Here is a 20232-nt window from a genome sequence, read left to right as displayed (position 1 = left end):
CACACACACTTACCCACACTAGTTCGAATCGGTATGTTTCGAACTAGCACCATGTTTCGAAAACCATAGTAATTCAAAACATGCTGATTCGAATTACTCCCAATTAGCTACCCATGGTATTTCGAAACTACCCAATTCGAATTACAATGGTTTTGCCTATAAATATAGTTCGAGGAAACCTCATTCGAACCACCATTTCAAACTCCTGACCCACCAAATTCCAGAGAAAAATGTTTCCAAACGAATCCAACAAAGGGTTAAACAGGATATTCAGCTGATGGAGGATAACCCAGACCAATTTTATCATTTGGATGGAGTCGCTCATATAGCCGGTGTCATCAATGAGGAGGTTAGTGCGAACTTTTCCGTTTAATTTAAGATTTAAGGCATTTTTTTGTATGCTTGCCTTTAATATGTTAGAATGGTAGTCATTATGTAGTATCGTTAAGTTAGATATGATTGTTATATAAGTGGTTTTGCTAGTGGTTTATTAGTGATCACAAATAAATAGGATAGTGTGAGAAGTAAGGAAAACAATGGGTGAAACTTTATAAAAGTAAAATTATTTTTTAACATGAATAGCAATAAGTAATCCAAATTTTTGTATCGTAATATTTTTCCTTTTTTTTAAGAAATAAGATTTCAAGGCATTTGCTTAATAGGCCCAGTTTGATGGATATATGGTGTTAGTTTCCATGTTAAGATGTTATATTACTTGGTAGTGTGCATTAGTGAATGATGTCGTATGAATATGTTCTGAGCTGAGAGACATTGTGGTACATTCTTATTGCAATCCCACCGATGCATTTCGAGCATGCGACGACAGCAGGGTATGCGTCTGGATGAGAGGTACGTTCTGTACTTGCAGATGGCCGGCTTGTACCATCTTGCGAGGTTGAATGAGAGATGGTTTAGGCTAGATGAGCCTCTGGTTAGTGCGTTCGTGGAGCGCTGGCGTCTGGAGACACACACGTTCCATATGCCGTTTAGGGAGTGCACTATTACATTGCAGGACGTGACGTACCAGTTAGGATTGCCGATCGATGGGCATTATATTAGTGGTTACCTGATAGATTTTTAGACGTATATCGAGGGTGGTTGGCCAGCTTGGGTATGGTTCCAGGAGTTGCTTAGTATGGTACCTCATGCGAACCAAATCCAGAAGTTTGCAGTGAACTGCAGCTGGTTGCAGGAGACATTTGGAGAGCTTCCCGAGGGAGCCGATGAGCCCACTGTTAGAAGGTATGCCCGGGCCTATATCATGATGCTGTTAGGGACTCAACTATTTGTCGATAAGTCCGGTAACCGCATTCACATTATGTGTCTCTCATATATAGCTAGGCTTGAGGACATGGGTGGGTACAGCTAGGGATCAGCTGCTCTCTCGTGGTTATACCAGTGTATGTGCTGCGTGGCGAACAGACACATTGTGAAGTTAGCCGGACCTTTACAGCTACTTCAGTCATGGATGTTCTGACGATTTCCTAAATTTAGACCGACTGGATATGATACGTTTAGCTGGCTCTTGGCCTCAAGGTACTATTAATTTATTCTATCATATGCTATTATTTTATTATATCTACATATCTAATGTTATATTACTTGGTGTTATTTTCATTTCGTGATAACATGGGCGTGGGTTGCAGGTGGTCAGGTCACAATCCTACAGCGAGCGAGAAAGGACCTCGAGTTACGATATGGAGGCTCAGGATAAACCTTTTACTGGTTGGGGATGTAAGTATCTGAACCACTTCTTTTAATTATCATCTCTTTTAGATTAGCAAGTGTGCATGGCTAAACGATGACGGTTTGTATTAGCAGTTTATTTGGATGCCGTACAGCTCTCCTGACATTCTTCAGGTTGTGCATTCGGAGATATTGGAGCCTTGGCATACGGCGTTATTGCGGTGTGTGATGGCACTGATATATTTTGCCGTCATAGAGTGGCACCAGATAAATCGCGTGCTACCGCAGCTTGGTGGTGTACAGCCTCAACCCCAGCCTGCACTCGACATCGACTTCTTGATGTCGAAGGATAGCAGAGGTGTTGATTGTTGGTTTCCGTACAACTTGCAGTTCTGGCACCTTCATTGGGAGAGCCGGGCGGATCATGTGCTTCGGTTTGATGTTGTTCCAAACCCATGACTATCACATGATTTTCTGGATTGATGGGTCCAGCATGGTAAGAGATTCCTGTCACCTGAGCTATATCTTAGTAACCCCAGAGCCGTGCCTATTCTGGTCGAGGTGACACAGCGAGGTGTTGGACGAGTGCCTGACATGGATCGGGTGGATGATGTTCCGGATAGGTGTCGTGTTGAGCGGAGAGCTTGTCTTGGGACATGTAGGAGCCAGCATGAGTAGAGGTGGCTCGACCAGGCTATGGCAGAGGGAGACGCCAAGGGAAATGGTGGTGGCAGACGCAGGGGACGTGGTGGACGATGCAGAGTCCATCGTGGACATGACGACAACGGTCGTCATGATGAAGATGACGACATTGGAGATCATGATGGGGGTGGTGGGAGAGACGACAGAGGGCATGATGGTGGAGGTGGCGGTGGACTAGGAGGCGGTACCCCGGGCGGAGGTGGTCGAGGAGCTTTAGGTAGAGATTAGTATGATTCTGGTGCGGGCAACGACTTGGGTGATGGTGGCGGGAGAGAAGGAGGAGGGCCTTTTGGCGATTACTTTGTTGGTGTCCCCAGCGACGACCAGGCAGTTCATGATAGTGCCATCATGCAGGATGATGTTGCAGCATGTCGAAGGACACATCCCACCGGCACGTAGGCTCACCTAGATGTGGACCTGAACGAGCCTCCCTCAAGTCCGACTCATGAGCATTTTGCTTTAGGTGGTACTCTTCTGTCTGCCTACACTGCTGCCCCACAGGCAGTCGCAGGACCGTCTAGGGCCCCCACGCCCAAAGACAGGACCGTTTGGGGCCTCCCCACAGGCTAAGCCAGGACCAGCTAGGCCACCCCCATAGGCTGCACAGGAGGATGATTTAGACAAAGAGGATGATGAGGAGCCGCTAGCCTAGAGAGGCCAGAAGGTCCGACGACCATGACGATGCTTCAGGGGTTTGCATTTATTCAGATGACTTACGAGAAATTGGGTTTAGCGTTGAGCTGTGGTCCTTAGTTTTTATGTCTTAGTTTTTAATTTGTCATGCTTAGTTGCTTTATGTTATATGAGTTATGGACCCATTGTACTTTGTGTTACTTATGTTGTATGAGTTATGTTAGTAGTTTGTATGACTTATGTTGAAACTGACTTCGTGTTACGTACATTAAATCTATTACGTGTGTTCTGAATATTATGGTTTCCTCATGCTTATCGTTGGCGACAATAATGTATAGCACATAACAATATCATACATTTTTTTAATAGGCCATGTAATATGATTCATTGCGGACCAAAATAGGCTTCAACATAACATAAGACAATAGTTGAAAAAAGAACAAATCGAATAACACAGTACATAAACTAAATAAAGCGAACTGAATTAGGAAATAGCTAACATACTCAAGTGTAAACACGAAACTAAAACAACTAAACCAACAACTACACATCGACCCCGGTCCCCGTGGTGACACCGCCCTATGGACAGCTTCGACGCGTGTGTCCTAGTTGTCTGCACAGACCACATCTCTTGGGCCTGTTTGGATCAGCCTCGTCCATACTAGTCCGAATCCTGGTGGTCCTAGGATGCCCCTCACTCGCACGCCTCTTGGTGGGATCTGGTATGGCTGTGGGTCCATCTTACAGTGGCCAAAAACCCTCAGGGATGGATGGGATGAATCTCATCCGGTACCACTGAACACCGAGCTAAGATGTTACACCTGGTGGACGTACGGTTGCCAGGTGAGCCGTGAATACCCACAACATGCTAAGGCGTGAGAGCAAGGATAATGAAGTGCCTGAAAATATCCGTAATCACATGTCTGAGACCTAAGTGATACTCTGTAACTACCAAGTGAGAATGACCCAATAGGAGTGGTCTCTGGGACGGTGAACTCAGAATTATTTATGTCATACAAAGTCACCATGAAGCACCTCAACGTCTTCAGATTAGCCTCTATACTTTTCACCAGATGTTGACTGAACTGCTGTCCAGTTCCCAGCTAGGCCTCTGCCTCTCTCCCCTTGCGAACGAATAGCTTTGCCAACCTCCCGTAAGTGGCCTTCACTAGTGAGCACACCAGAAGGTTCCTGACCCCTTTAGGATGGAATTAACACACTCGGAGATATTTGGTGTCATGTGTCTGAATCTCCTACCCTCATCTCGATGCTGAGTCCACAACGAATAGTCAATCCCGTTAGTCCAGTCACACATGGCAGGGTCTTAAGACCGTAGAATATCAAACCAGTAATCAAATTCCACCTCAATCTTGGCATACGCTGCATTCACAAGAAGCCTCCTTGCATCCTTATCCTTAAATGTAAGGGCAAAATTTGCGGCCACATGTCGAATACAGAATGCACGGTATGCAACAAGTGGTAGCCAACCTTCGTCAGGAGCCTCAAGTGCAGCCTTGATACCGTTGTGCCTATCTGATATCATCAGGATACCCCGTTGCGGGGTCACGTGCTGGCGGAGATGGGATAGAAAAAACAACCAGGACTCCGCATTCTCACCCACCACAAGTGCGAATGCAACAGGCAGTATGTTGGAGTTCCCGTCTTGTGCAATCGCAACGAGCAATGTACTACCGTATTTACCATACAAGTGGGTCCCGTCAATACTTATCAACGGCTTGCAATGCCGGAATGCCTTAATACTTGGTGGGAACGTCCAAAAAAGTCGGTGAAAATAGGCTTGCGAGCCGTCCACCTGCCCCCCCACTCGAACAGGACTCGTCCTCAACACTGCAACACTACCAGGCATCGTCAGCTACACACCTAAGACCCATCACGGTAGCTCGTTGTATGACTCATCCCAATCTCCATAAATATGGGCGACAACCTTCTGCTTGGCCAACCAAACCCTCCTATAAGTCGGCCTGAACTCAAAGTGTCTCTCTGTCGCATTCAGCAGGTTGCCTTAATGTAGACAGATGCATCAGCTCTAACCATTGCCATGATGAAGGCCGAGATCACATGATAATCAAGACTCCTGTAATCGCTCGAGATCGACGTCGCGAGACAAGTATGAGGTCCGTTGTACCGTTTTACCTCCCAAATACCCTTGCGCTACCGGAGACTTAGCCTAATCAACTATGTGCACCGGTTCCCAAATTCGGTACACTTCCCAACGTACCTGCGATAATCGGATTCACCACTTTGTACCGTACCCCGCATCGGATGCTATACGTCTTCACGCTTAACACAGCCTCCTCTTTATCTTGAAACTGCTGACCAACCTGAAACTCTGTAAGACCTCCAGTACCCTGGGTATCTCTAGCACCAAATCCAATGGGTTCCCCAGAAACTCCCTTCTATTTCATGGCATCCAAGTCCAAAGATGAAAAGTGCAAAGGGTAATGCTGAGTCCCAGAGCTAGAACCACTGCTAGCCCCAGCTGGATTACTCGCTGCAATGTCATCGCCACTATCATCAGCAATGAGGTTCGACTCCACATCATCATTGTCATCATCATCTAGCAATGCATCACCTATACCAGCCGGTGTCCCACACTGTAAAAGAAATCGGCACCCTATCCACGATACCAACCTCTCCGCCACCACTGTAGTTGACAGAGAGGCGACAAGAGAGGTGACAAGCTCGTCTCGAGGTGCATTCACAGGCACAGACGAAGATGCACCAATAGGTCTCGAGCTAGAACTGGCTACCATGCCTATGTTTGGGTATTCCTGTTCGAACCCCCCGAGCTAGATACCACATCAACCAACTTTGGCAACAGCTCAGGTGTCCTGACCTCGGGAAACTGCCGACGACGATGGAAGAGGACATGCAAATCCTCGTCACTCCCTATGATGAAACAATCGTTCTTAACGTCATCTCGCAACACTGAGATCGGAATGCGCTAGAATAACTTCTGAACCCATTTCACGCCTTGCAACCCAAGTTTCTGTATTATAGAATTCAAGAAGTCATCGAATCTCATCGTAGGTCTCATAAAAATACTCAGATGATCTTTATTAGTGAACTTCACACCAGAGCGTATTTTTCTCTTAATGGACCCTCTGTAAAGCACAAACACTACAAAACTCTCCTCACTAGCCATTTTGTCACTTGAATGAGAGGAATTCACATTCACATCATACTTATACACGTCTGAGGCTTCATAATTAGAAATATATATATATATATATATATATATATATATATATATATATATATATATATATATAATTCGAATCAGCTAGATTCGAACTGCCTAATGATTTGCTCACCATATAATTCGAATCAGGTCTATTCAAATTACCTATGAATTCATGCATGTATGGTTCTAATTGATTAGCTTCGAATTCCCTTCCCTCGTAATTCGAACAGCCCTAATTCGAATTACTCCTGTTTATAGTTCGAGTTGGTTTGATTCGAATTACATATAGACATGCTTTTGGTTGATTCATGTCTCGTTTTTGTGTTTAGTTGAATCATGTAATTTCTCCTCCCATCTGGCTTAATACTGCAATTTGCCCCTTTTTTATTTTGCCCCTCTCCCCAACGAAACTACGTCGTTTTGGCTTTCTGAAGGGAAAAAAGTGAAACCTAAAAGCTACCTTCTCCCTCTTCGAGCAGCAGCAGCCCCCATCCCCCTACCTCTCTCTCAATCTCACTCAAGAAGGAGAGCCTCTGACTCTCACACTCCCAAAAAAGCACCGCTCACTTCCACCGCTGAGCTACTCTTCTTCGTCTCGTGACTCTCGCGTCGGCCCCTGTGCATCTCCTTCCTGGCTCATCGCCTCCTCTGTGTGATAGTGTCTCGCGTCGTCGTCGCGCCCTCGTCTGGCGTGGCTCGCCATCGCTGCTGCCTTCCCCTTACCAGACTCTACTTCGTCGTGCTTGGTCTCCCTCTTTTCAGGTATTTTTTTTTATTTTTTTATTTATTCAGTTATTGACTTATTGCCTCATTAGATTATAATTTAATTAAATGAGAAACTGATTAATGATGTTGATTAACTGAATCAGAAACACTATCCTCCCAAATTTTGTTGGCAGATCATTCAAATTTTGTTGATACATTGTAATATACGTAGGTTTAGTGGTTGATTGATGCTTTTGTTTTTCTGATTATTAGTGTTTAGGATTGATTTGTTGCTGTTTTTATACCATTATGGTGAATTGCAGAAGCAGACGGAACCAGCATCTGCTCCCTTGAGTTGTAGTGGTAGTGGTCTTGTTTCGGCCATTAGTTCAGTTGGTCAGCTTCCCAGGTGAGCTCCATTCGACCCAGTTCTTTCAGATTTTCAGTGTTAGTTTCGGTGTATCTTAGGGTTTGAAATTAGAATTTTATGATGGTGGACTGGTGGTTATTGTTGTTGTCGTAGTATTTGGTATTTTAGAATTATTGCTGAACCTGAGCAAATTTTTTTGTTGTTGGATAACATCATTGAGTTGAATTTTGTTGCTGGATAACATCACTGGGTTGAGTTTAATACTTGAATAGCTGAATTTATTGTTGTGTTGTTTAAAAAATCACTTAGCTAAATCTTTTGTTGTTATAAATTCTTTTATTCCTTTGCCAAGGATATTGATTTTTTTTGTTGAATAGAATATTTAGGATGTGTGTATAGTTTCTGTGATGAGAAAATTGATGCTTTGATAAGCATGTGCTTATACCTTTGGTTGGTAATGCAATATGATTTTGAATTTCAACAGATTGTTAATGTTGGCAAAACTCTGCCATTGTTCATAGAACTTCAAACCTTAGGTGACAGGACGTGAAGAACTATGCTCTGCAAAGTGTCTTATTTTCAATGTTGCAGGTCTCATTTAATTTGAGTTGAACCGTTTGTTTATGTTGACTGTGTGATTTTCACACATGTTTGTGCTAACTGAACAATTTGAAACTATAGGTACAAGAGAAAGTAAAGCTCAAATTTTCTAGACAATTTTTTAGAATTGCGTTAATTGACATCATATTGTTATTGATCTTGTCCTAGATATTAATTGCTAATTTCATTTTATAACATTTGATCTTATAGGTACTTTACATCAACAAAGTGTTAGTGCTGAAGGTTTGAAAACTGTTTTAAAGCTTAGGAGGAATGGCTCTGCTGCATCTAATATAAGTGTGTTACTTTTTATTGTGCTGCAATATTATGCTTACTATTTCAGATTTTGTTTGTAGCTCCTTTAAAGCGCATGAGTAGCTTGTGTTTCGATGAAAAGCTATTTGTTTTGTCACTTTAAAAGGTGATTAAATTTTCTTAAACTTCTATTATCTCATATTTGATAACAACCTACTCTGTTACATAGATTTCGGAAAAAGAAGTTCTAAGAATATTTTCTTTGTGCAGGTCTTGATTTCTATCTCAGAAACTACTCCCAGTATTTTATACATTAGAGATGTTGAGAAGCTTGTTCTACAATAACCAATGTTATACAACTTGATACATAATGCTTCATTGTTTTTGAAAATTGGTAGGTATTTATCCTTTTCCGTGCTCTTATTGACAAAGAATCTAAGTAATAATTAATGCTATATCTTTTTTCTAATTTTTATTTTAGTTTTTTTATATCTTGTTTTTTATATATTGTTTCTTATGTAAACAATGACAAGTGATTTGTGCAAAAATATTCTATCATAATCTGGAAACAGTTAGTATAAATGATTATAATTATTATGATTATTTAAGTTAATAGTGTGAGATTATGCAGATTTTTTTTAATCAATTATTTTGTCAAGGTCTAAACTCTACTCTTCAATTGTTACATCGATAGGTGGAAGCCATCAAAAGAATTGCTCAATATGTTGCTCAACTGAAAAAGAGTTGGGAAAGGACATGGTAAGTATTTTAGAGTTTATATTCATTGTTGAATAATACGAGTATAGTTTTTTGTTTTTCTTTTGCATTTTTAAAGGAAAAACAAATATTGTTTTTTAAACTAGTATTTTTTGGTTGGTGGTCTTTTCAGGTGTGTAGCACTTATTAGAAGCTTCTCCATAAGAAAGGAGATGTATGAACATGATGGAGTTTGTAATTTATAGTTTATATTTAGAGATTTATAATTTCTTGTTTTTCTTATCCTATGTATCTAGCTAGTTCATTAAGGTTCTTCAATGTGTCTTGTTAGTTTGTACTTTAAAATTTATATGTTGAAGATTTATAAAACAATCTTAGTTAAATGAAAGATATTTGAACTATCTATGTTATTATATATTATATAAATATTGACTTATTGAGTAAATTAGTTAATATATTAATTAATTAAAAAATAATATAATTTGACAAATTATGTGTGTAATTTGTATTAAAAAAATTATTACAAAATAAATAGTGTTTTGTAACTAAAGAAAAAAATATTACAAAATCAAGTTACATTTTGTAACAAAATTTTATGATAGGAAAAAATATATTGTCACAAAAAATATTTTGAAGATCAAAATTTGTTATCACTTTTGTAACAACTTTTGGTATTTTGTATCAGAAAAATTTGTTACAAAATATTACTTCAAATTGTAACAGTTTCATTTTTTGTTACAAAAATTTTTTGTAACGGGACATACTGCAACGACCCTTTTTTTGTTACAAAATTCTTTTGTTTCAAAATTTTGATTTTTTGTAATAATATTTTTTGTTACAAATATTATTTTTTCTTGTAGTGCATGGCCACAGATTTTTTAGTAATGACCATTTTCTTCTCAACTTCTTTTATCTTAGGCTTTGTTGGTTTACTCGTTTTTTGAGGTCCAAAGTTAAAGGAGTGGCCTTTCTTTTGTGTTTGAGGATTTTTTTCGGCAAAAGCTCTCTTCTAAATTTGAACAATAGGCCCATTTGCTTTAGTGAAAACCAGTTCTTCCATCTGGCCCAAATTGGTTTGCCTATCATCCTTCATTTGTTTATCTAAAGCCATATTTTGCTCACCCGGCCCATTATGCACGTTATTGATTTGCTCAATAGTGACTGCATTTAATTCATGCGAAATTTCTCTTCCTTATCATCAAATAGCACATTAAACCTTGATATCTTTTCCATGATGTGATTACCGTTATTATAAGAACTTTCCTTATTTGTTTCGAGGTCCTTAGATTGATTGGTTTGTCTTCTAGCGTGTTGTAGCTTCTCTTATTTTTGTTTTTTGGAATTTTCAAACCATCATCCAAGGTCCGAAATCCAAAAAATTTTGATTAATAATAAGATTTTTGTCACTCAGCCAATCACCCGAGAACTCCTCTTGCCTTTTCTGGCCATCAGCAATTGCGTCACCATTGAAAACCACCGTTTCCCTTTCTCCACCTCCCCCCGGTGATCCTCCCCAATAATAGGTGCCTCTCCACATGACTCAGAGCGGTGGCCATAAACTCCGGAGTTGAAATAAATCAGGTGAAGTCCCTTATATTCAATGCTTAGAGTATTTTTCAGAACAGATATTCTTGGGATCAATTTTTTTGATAAGTCAATTTCTACACATATCCTTGCGAAGCATCCTCTCGAATGAATCGATGTAGCTTTATCAACCTTCAGACATTCTTAACCTTTATTTGTCCAATCTCTATTCAGACATTGTTCCATGATTTCTAAATGATTTTTTTTTCGAGTACTTTGACAATGAGAGCAGCATGCCAGGATTTGCATCATTCATCAAATTCCTCTTTTGAAACTTTAATTTCCGGACAAGGATCGAAAGCTTTATCCTTATTCAATAAGTCCTCATCTTTTTTGTACCATCGATTCGAATTAGGTTCATCTTCCGTGATGTTCTTATTCAAAATATTATTTTCATCATCTATCGACCTGAATACAATCAGAAGAAATATTTTTATATGATATTTTAGGATTTATTACCATTTTCTCTGTGTTGTCAGTACAAATTTTCATTGCATCCCCTTACTGATTAAAATCGACGTCTCACGCCTTAACTTTTTTAGTATTTTGTTGGACAAGATCAATCACTGAGTAGAAATCCTAGAAGAGCTGTCGTGGTGCTCCATTGTACCACACCCCCAAACATTTTAGTTAAAGTGTTTCTTCCATTTATATAAAAAAAGAAAAAAATTGAAAAAAATTGAGTTTGCGAAAAATAAAATTTTTTAATTTTTATATGGAAGTATAGTATGTGTTGGACCCGTTATGGAGAAGGATAGTGCTTCACCTTAGTGTGGTATCAGATATACTATAAATCGAACCATGAATCTTGTATGACGGTCAGTGTTATAGGTGAGAAAACGGACCCTCCAATTTGTGCTTTCCCTGCCACTTGTCGCGCTCAGCTCGCTAACTAAGACATTAATCAATAAATTGTTAAATAAACTTTCCTTACTCGTGAACATTCAGAAATCAGAATGCGATCACGTTGACGTCATACATAACGGAATCACCGCCGTCAGCTAAGACAGAGTCGGCCGTCAAGTAGCTCCGTTTTCTTTCTGCCAACTGAAGCATCTGACAACTCACACACACACACACAAACGCAGTGCACAAATCACAGACTCTGTCACTTCTCTCTCTCTCTCTCTCTCTCTCTTACCCAAAAAGATGACTAAACCTTTTCATCCCCTTTGAGGGTGTACCCTTTCATTCCCCCAGTCTCCAAAAATATACTTTCCCTCACTTTCCTTCTCAATTTTCCCGCACTTTCTCGCTATCTAAACATACTTTCCCTATGGCATCTGACTCTCCCGAGGACGACAAAACCTGGGAGGACGTCCTCCGCCGCATGCTTCCCGCCGGCGCACCCTTGCCCGACGAGGAGCAGCTCGATTACTCTATCGCCGTTGAATACGTTGGTCCTCCGGTTCCATATGATGTTCCCAGAGTCGATCCGGTCGAAATCGCTGCCGCTACCGCCGCCGCAGCTCCGATTCGCACTCCATCCGTCGCCTCCGCCGCCTCCGACTATTCCGCCGCGTCTCCGATCCCAGTCGCCATGCCAGTTCACTCGCGTTTCTCACGGTTCTCCCGCGTCCGCAACGGTAACGGAAACGGAAACGGTAGTGGATTCGGTTGTGAACCGCGGAGTCCGGCGGCGGAGAGTCAGAGGTCGTTGTCGGTGTCGAGGACGCAGTTTGATTCGCGCAGCGGCGAGGTCGATCGGTCGGAGTTCTCAGGCGAGGATGCTGCCGACGATGCTGTCAGCTCCGCTTCGTCTCCACCGCAGACGGCGGCTCCAAGCTCGGCTCCCCGCGCCGTTGAAGGTAAGCGCCCTACAACGGTTACCTTCAATACTCCTAGGGATTCTGAATATGATGATGACGACGATGATGAAGACGATGACGGTTACACTTCCCCGAGATCGGCGGCGACAGAGCCGGTAGGATCTCCGGTAGCTGCAACGGCGGCACGCGCCGCCTCTGCCGCGCCGAAGAAGCGTTGGATTTGTAGCAGGTGTGGGAATGCGAATAGGTTGAAGGAGAAAGAAGCTTGTTTGGTGTGTGATGCTAGGTATTGTAGTAACTGTGTGTTGAAGGCTATGGGTTCTATGCCTGAGGGTAGAAAATGCGTAAGCTGCATTCGGAAGCCTATAGATGAGTCCAAGAGGTCAAGCTTAGGAAAGAGTTCTAGGCTTCTTTCTAAAGTTTGTAGCCCCTTGGAGATTAGGCAGATAATGAAGGCAGAGAAGGAGTGTGCCGCAAACCAGCTCCGGCCGGAGCAGCTCATCGTCAATGGCAGGCAGTTGAGGCAAGAGGAATTGGCTGAGATTCTTGGCTGTCCTATCCCGCCTCAGAAGTTGAAGCCTGGGAGGTATTGGTATGACAAGGATTCAGGACTTTGGGGCAAGGTGAAATTTGAACCTATTATTTTTGTTGTTGTTTGCTTTGCGTGTGTTCGGAAGATGCAATGTTTCTTCTTAGCTGCCTTCTTTAGATTATTGGTTCTCTTTTTTGTTTTCCTTAATTTGGGAGTGATCCATTTTAGGAGGGAGAGAAGCCTGACAAGATAATAAGTTCGAAGCTGAATATCGGAGGCAAACTTCAATCTGAAGCAAGCAATGGAAATACAAGGGTTTACATGAATGGTCGCGAAATAACGAAGATTGAACTCAGAATGTTAAAGGTAATAATCATATTTCTCCTTTCTTGTTTTTTAAGCCTGTGATTTGTTTATGAAGAAAGCTGTAGAACATTGTGAGTGAAGAGCATCATGTTCTCCTGTAGTCCTTCTACCAAGTTATTGTTTCTTGTTACAAGAACAAAGCTTTAATCACACTGGGTAGAGTTGACTATATAAACTAGACAACTCTACACAGTCTACAGTGTTCTGTGATAAATCATTTTTGTATTTACAGTTTAAACTGTTGAACATGTAATAAATCATAAGTGCAAGAAAGGTGCGAAGAAGGTTTCCATGGATAATTCTGTTCCCCCCTTTTAAATTCATTGCGACAATCTTTAGTGAAAGAAACCTCGAATCTTGTCTTTCTTGTTCTGCTAGTGGTGATATTGATTCAATTGTGTAACTGTGAGTTCTAAGGCTCCTCATTTGATCTTACAAATCTAACAGCATTGGAAGTTTTCAGTGTTAGTTTTTCAATCAGAAATTTGCCAAATTTAATCATTGTCAGTTGAATTAAGACATGATTCACGATGGGACGCAATATCATTGTTTAATATGGATTGACTTTGTAACTTTTGTTGCTATCATTGCAGCTGGCAAATGTACAATGCCCACGTGATACCCATTTCTGGGTTTATGATGATGGATCTTATGAGGAAGAAGGCCAAAACAATATCAAGGGAAACATATGGGGAAAGGTTCTCTCTTATCCGATAACAATGAATATCTATTGTTCGATTTGGGCCTGGAAAAATATGTCTTGATTTGGTTTTTTTATACAATACTGGTTTGGTTTATGGTAGGCAGGCGTCCACTCGTTTCATTTGTTCATTATTCTCATTGCCTGTACCACCCACTAATCCTCCTGGGGTCAAAGATAATGCTACTAATTATTCGACAAGGTCTGTCCCTGAGTATCTGGACCATGGTAGAGTTCAGAAACTTTTGTTGTTTGGTATGGAAGGATCTGGAACGGCCACTCTCTTTAAACAGGCATGTGTCTGTTACTTTCTCATTCACTTCCTCTATCTCCCACTTTTCTGTCATACTTCCACTATTTCATGTCTCTGGCTGTATTTAATTTAATTTGACGTAGCTAATTTGGGGTTACTATCGTCTGCTTTTTTCTTGTGCTTGTCTAAGGGCTTTAGTGAAGAGTCTATCAGTTCATGTGCTTTATAGTAATCGAAAGTAGGTTAATACACTGTTTTCAGGCTTTCATCATGTATAGTCATGGACCCTCCGATTTGTGTACTCCAAATTTTTTTAATTTTTTAAACACAAATCGGAAGGTCCGATTTGTGCACCCCAAATTTTTAAAATTTTTTAAACACAAATCGGAGGGTCCGATTTGTATACCTCCCATAGGTTTAAAAAACACCAAAAGTTACCATGTTAAGGTATAACACTCATCCTACTTCCATATCTAAATTTTTTAGCCGCATGAATCTACCAATAATTCTGTGCACAAGTTATGTGTCCCTACCATGGTACCACATTCATAAAGTGTGCAGATGTATATTTATATAGGTATTTTTAGATGTAATGTTATTGTCTATTTACCTTCCTTTTATCGTTTTGTTTCTAGCATAATTTGTTAGCAGTTATTAGTTTGCCTGTTATGATTAAGTGTAGACACGGAAGGAACATGCTTTTGAATCTGTGTGGTTATGTTCTGCATGGTTAAACTTATTTTCTTCCTTTTCACATTTTGCATTTGTTATTCAAAAAATTATATAGTTAGTTTTTATGCTAAGTTACTAGTTGTTTTCATGTTCGTTTTACCTTTCTACACCTTCATTAAAGAATAGTCTTTTTCCCTACCTGTAACAGGCTAAGTTTTTATATGGAAGCAAGTTTACTGAAGATGAGTTGCAGAACATCAAGCTCATGATCCAAAGCAATATGTACAAGTATCTCAGTATTTTGCTGGAAGGACGAGAGCAGTTTGAAGAGGAAGCTCTGGCTGAGAAAGAATCTACTTCGTTAAATGGTGAAGGATCTGGACCAGGTAGGATTATGCTTTTCTTTCCCTCCTTCCTCTCAGCTGGAATGATTTTCAGGATATGCATTAAGTTGAAGTCTCACATGGCCTGCCATTTTATGGCGTTGTTATTATTTACTAAATTTTGGTTGTTGAAGTTATACAAAATACCAGTGTGATTAAGAAAAAAGTTACTAAACTGTTCACATTCGGTCCATGTATTTCTTGAAGTTATACATTATGGTAGACTATGGTAGACTTATAAATTAATCTTTGGATAGAATAATCACAACACAAAATAGAAGGAAGAATATTGTAAACAGAGTAGAGGAGAGGACAAGAGATCATCATTAATATCAAGGGATGAAGATATCAAAAACAAGGCCTTCCTATCTTTCAGTATACCTGCTAGTAAAAGAGTGAGAGTTACACTCTAGCCAAGTAGACCATACAGTAGTATCATAGACTGTACACTACCACAAAGATTTGCCAAACTAGACATTTTTATAAGTGAGGCTTAATGCTTTGTGTTTCCATAGAACTTGCAGGTTATGGTTTAGCTCTGTATATTTCTTACTGTAATTGTCACAATTTGCTTATCAATATCTATTTGGTATAATCTCAGATTGTTGTAAAATTGGTACATTTAATTAAAACTCACTTAGATTATGCTTGGATGGGTTAGTATGAAATAGATATGTCCAAATTTCCTTCCTAAAATACCCTTTCGTTATATATAATTCTTGGAAATTTTTTTTTTGTTTCTTCCAATACTTGAATCCAAGACCTCTTAATTAAGTTATAGGTCACTTGCCATCTCAACTAACTTTACTCTTATTAATTTTATACCCAACAAATAAAAAGGTGAATTAATAGGCACATTAGTGCCTATTAATACACTAGTATATATAAAATGCGGTGCTTACATGGCTAATAGAAAGGCACTTTTTGATACTAGCTGGTGATGTCTTCTGATTGTGTAGTGATAGATGTCCACAATTTTGGCCTTTTGGCCCCAATATTCAGTAGATTCACACCCATTATACAGATGTTAAACTTGATCTAAATTTACTTCGGTTGACTCATTTATATTTGTAGACAATAGTGAACATGAGAATAAAGATAATCTGAACTGATAAGAGCAACCCTTATCTCACTAGGTGGGTCGTTAACATGGACCAATTGATGCCATTGGGCTCTATCAAAACCAAATTTTCAATAAAACCATTTTCAGTAAGGTCTTTTCTAATGGGTATTTGGTCTTGGTAAGAGTTCTTTCTACTTGTACTATTTGTTCCAAGGAAGTTTAACTGTGTTATACTGATAGACTGGGTTATTTTGCTCTCTAAGCATTTAATTTTTGCAGTAAGCAGTTCCCAATGTCTCTCCATTTTTTCTTCCCTTGTGAATTTTGCAGATGATGCAATTTGCATGATGATATTTTATCATTGTTTTTCTGCGCTTCAACTTATTGACATTCTTCTTTTCTCCAAATAATAGTAATGTCTTTGTAAATGTGGGAGCTACATGTGTGAATCCAAATATCTAATTGTGCAATAAATATTGCAGGAACAACAGCAGAAGAAAACAAGCCCACCATCTACTCAATCAATCAAAGATTCAAGCATTTTTCTGACTGGTTGCTGGATATTATGGCTACAGGAGATTTGGAGGCTTTCTTTCCTGCTGCTACCCGTGAGTATGCTCCTATGGTAGATGAGATCTGGAGAGATCCTGCTGTTCAGGAAACATACAAGAGAAGAGAGGAATTGCATAATCTTCCTGATGTTGCTAAATATTTTTTGGATCGGGTATGTTTCTTTCAATTGTCGTCTTGAGAAGTATTTGCATTTGATAATGCTAACCGTTAATCATCACTCTGTTATAACTATATATTTATCTTTAACACATCTTTCTCTCAGTGCTTTCCTGTACTTTGGATTCACCTTGTACTTTCTTGTTTTGTTAATTGGTGGCATGAAAGAAGCAACTAATATGATAATCTTACAGAAAGAAAGTGAAAACTTAGAATCAGGAAAAGGGTTGTCAATATTATTGTTTTAATATAGAAATCCAAATGTCATATATATATATAGATAGACATCCACTGAGAGAGTGAGAGGTGCAATTCAACTTTTAATGTAATTAGCTAGAAACAATTTTTTGAAGACGTGTGTCTATTTGTTTCTCCTCCCTAACAAGGGTTCTGTAGTCTTTTTTTTTTTTAGTTTTATTTTTTAAACAGAAAGAACTTGAAAGAATTAGGGTGTTAAATAGGTTAGCTCATCTGAATGAATGAACGAACCTTTTTATGGTATAAGTATAACTGATGATAGTGCAGTGTTTGATCCTCCCATTTGTTAGGATTAAATCAGAAAAATAAGGAAAAATTAAAAAAACTTCAAGTGCAATGTTTATTTACAAGGTGCAAAATTTTAGACACATTGTATGCAGTCAAAATACTTATGAACATTAAATAATGACAATGTTTGAGGAACTAATAAATTCTATATTAGTAATTAAAGAACATGTAAATATCCAGATTGATCTCCAAAGAATTCTAGGTCAGACACTTTGCTCTCCAACAAATTTTTATTATCTACAAGTCCTCAAGAATTACTCCCGTCACACAAATTGTCCCTCCGGCGTTTTGAAGGGAACTAATCTATCTTATAATGATATTTTTGGGACTTTATTGCCTTGTAATAAAAATTGTTAGGGAGTTATTTGTCGAACGCACATATTAAAAATTTGATTAAACGTGACGGAGGGATCAATTTGTCTAATGGGAGTAATTCTTGAGGACTTCTAGTGACAAAAATTTGTTGGGACCAAATTGTCTGATTTAAAATTCGTTAAGACCAATTTCAGTGTTTACTTTTAAAAAATAACAAAACATTGGAAAGTATATGTTATTAGTTGATTATCTCAAGTTATTTAATATTGGTTCCAAATGACATGTTGGGTGTGAGTAACTAATGCATGGCTCATATTAAATTCCCTAATAAATTACCATGCTGCAAAGGCCACAATTGGATATCCGGTATCTGTATATCTCTGATTACAGTTGTATTTGCTTGTTTTTATATGGATTGAAGAACCAAATATACTTGATCTTTAAAACGATATCTGAAACAGTCTTGTAATTTTTAAACTGATTGTCTTAAATTTTACAACTCCTACCTTGTGATCTGTCTGGATCTTATTATGTATTCCTTTGTTCAAGATATATCTAGGTGGACCACGATTGGAGTTTACTAGTTCGGATTTGGTTTGGTTCTTTTGTTCCTTGTCATCTGTCTTGGTCTATTATTGTAAATGACAGGCTATAAATACATTGACTTCCATTATTTCTGTTGTCACGGTGTTTAATCCACAGGCGATAGAAATATCTAGCAATGAGTATGAACCTTCTGAGAAGGATGTATTGTACGCTGAAGGAGTCACTCAGAGCAATGGTCTTGCCTTCATGGAATTCTCATTCGATGATAGGAGTCCCATGTCTGAGATATACAGTGAAAATCTTAATGCACCACCTCCCTTAAGCAAGTAAATTCATTCTCTTTCGTTTTCCTTCCTCTTTAAGGGTGGAGGCTTCCTTGAAAATATTCATTAACACATTTCCATTGTCATTGGATCAGATATCAATTGATTCGGATAAATTCGAAGGGTCTTCGTGATGGTTGCAAATGGTTGGAAATGTTTGAAGATGTGAGGGTGGTTATATTCTGTGTTGCCCTAAGTGACTATGACCAAGTGTGGCCTACAAGTACCAGTCAGTTTCGTAACAAGATGCTGGCAAGCAGGGATCTTTTTGAGAGCCTTGTGAGGCATCCTTGTTTCAAAGACACCCCTTTTGTGCTTCTGCTAAATAAGTACGATGCTTTTGAAGACAAGATAAATAAAGCTCCTCTTTCAACTTGCGAGTGGTTTTCAGACTTTTGTCCTGTGAGGCCCCATCACAATAATCACGCCCTAGCACACCAAGCATTTTACTACATAGCTGTGAGATTCAAGGAGCTTTATTATTCCATTACCGGCCAGAAGCTGTTTGTCGGGCAAACCCGAGGCCGGGATCGAGGGTCTGTTGACGAGGCCTTCAAATACATAAGGGAGATAATCAAATGGGATGATGAGAAGGATGATGAATATGAAATCAATGCAGAAGAGTCCTTTTACAGTACAGAAGTGAGCTCTTCTCCATACATTAGACAGGAATGAGTTGCGAAGCTTGTTTCCCCTTAACAATCAAAATTGACACGAGAGTTCGGATTACCGACGCGGGAGAGTGTCTCACTGCTCCAAAGAATTTGCAGATAGCAGGAGCATTGAATATATTAAGGACGGGTTTGTTTGGGGGTGGGGGAGTTAGTTGGGTGGGAAAAGTGTAGTATGTTATTTTTCTTTGTTTTTGTAGGGTATTGCTGATCAGGTTCAGAATGATTTTTTCCTCATCACGAATAAGCTAATTTGCTTAAGAGCTTGTAAATCTAGAGGTGATTTGTTGTATGTACAGCTTATATTGATAATATTGTTCAGCTTAAATTGAGAAGAAAAAAAATTGAAAAGCTGATTTTTTCTTTTACTTTCCTCTGTTGAGCCTTATTTAAGGAAACCCTTGGTCACCACATATTTGGGATATCTTAACTATTCTTTTGTTTATTTTGATATCTTAATTTTGTAACAAAGGTGTTGAGCTAAGGTGTGAGAGAACAAAACTGAGGGCGAAGAAAGTGAAAATCTGTTATTGAGGGATATGAGAGTCGAACACTAGACTCAAGGTTAATGAAATAGGTTGGAGATTTTACCAGCAAGTTATAGTTCCATTTTTGGATTTTTTAGTGTAACTAAGTATCTTTTAAATATTGTTTTTTATCGTGAAAGTGAGTATTTAAATTAATTTAATAATACATCTTTAAAAAGACTGATTAAAGACAAAGGACAAGTAGCATTTTTGATCTAGAATGGTGATGAATACAGAATAATGCCTTGATGATATAAAAAGTTCCAACTTGTATACATGAACATGAGCACTATACAAGTTACGCAAAACTGAAAATTGGAAAATAACCGAATACTACCTAACTTGACAGTTGTTCTAACAGCTAAACTAACTATGATTAA

The 20232-nt window shown here is 39.1% G+C and overlaps 2 protein-coding genes across 2 annotated transcripts; one reads left to right on the top strand and one right to left on the bottom strand.

Moving 5' to 3' along the window:
- Window positions 1–4345: 4345 nt before the first annotated feature.
- LOC112803913 (uncharacterized) lies at window positions 4346–4888 on the bottom strand. Its single transcript, XM_025847366.1, has one exon. The coding sequence runs from the start codon at window positions 4886–4888 to the stop codon at window positions 4346–4348; it is 543 nt and encodes a 180-aa protein (XP_025703151.1).
- A 6517-nt stretch (window positions 4889–11405) lies between these two features.
- Window positions 11406–19693, top strand: LOC112802388 (extra-large guanine nucleotide-binding protein 3). The gene is made up of 8 exons (XM_025845580.3): window positions 11406–12849; window positions 12987–13124; window positions 13718–13822; window positions 13932–14117; window positions 14958–15135; window positions 16678–16919; window positions 18488–18657; window positions 18750–19693. Exons 1-8 carry the CDS (start codon window positions 11734–11736, stop codon window positions 19327–19329), a joined length of 2715 nt encoding a protein of 904 aa, XP_025701365.1. The 5' UTR covers window positions 11406–11733; the 3' UTR covers window positions 19330–19693.
- The last annotated feature ends 539 nt before the right edge of the window (window positions 19694–20232 follow it).

The sequence above is a fragment of the Arachis hypogaea genome, chromosome 5 (genome assembly GCF_003086295.3).
Source record: "Arachis hypogaea cultivar Tifrunner chromosome 5, arahy.Tifrunner.gnm2.J5K5, whole genome shotgun sequence".
Lineage (NCBI taxonomy): Eukaryota > Viridiplantae > Streptophyta > Magnoliopsida > Fabales > Fabaceae > Arachis > Arachis hypogaea.
Note: the sequence above shows the minus strand (reverse complement) of the source record. Positions and strands in the feature narration are given on the sequence as shown.

What these genes read in the sequence shown, in the direction of transcription:
- LOC112803913 (XM_025847366.1), bottom strand. Translation starts at nt 4,888, where the DNA reads ATGCCTGGTAGTGTTGCAGTGTTGAGGACGAGTCCTGTTCGAGTGGGG.
- LOC112802388 (XM_025845580.3), top strand. Translation starts at nt 11,734, where the DNA reads ATGGCATCTGACTCTCCCGAGGACGACAAAACCTGGGAGGACGTCCTC. An exon ending in ATTCAGGACTTTGGGGCAAG is followed by an intron (nt 12,850 to 12,986) that starts GTGAAATTTGAA and finishes GATCCATTTTAG; the next exon opens with GAGGGAGAGAAGCCTGACAA. An exon ending in CGGCCACTCTCTTTAAACAG is followed by an intron (nt 14,118 to 14,957) that starts GCATGTGTCTGT and finishes TACCTGTAACAG; the next exon opens with GCTAAGTTTTTATATGGAAG.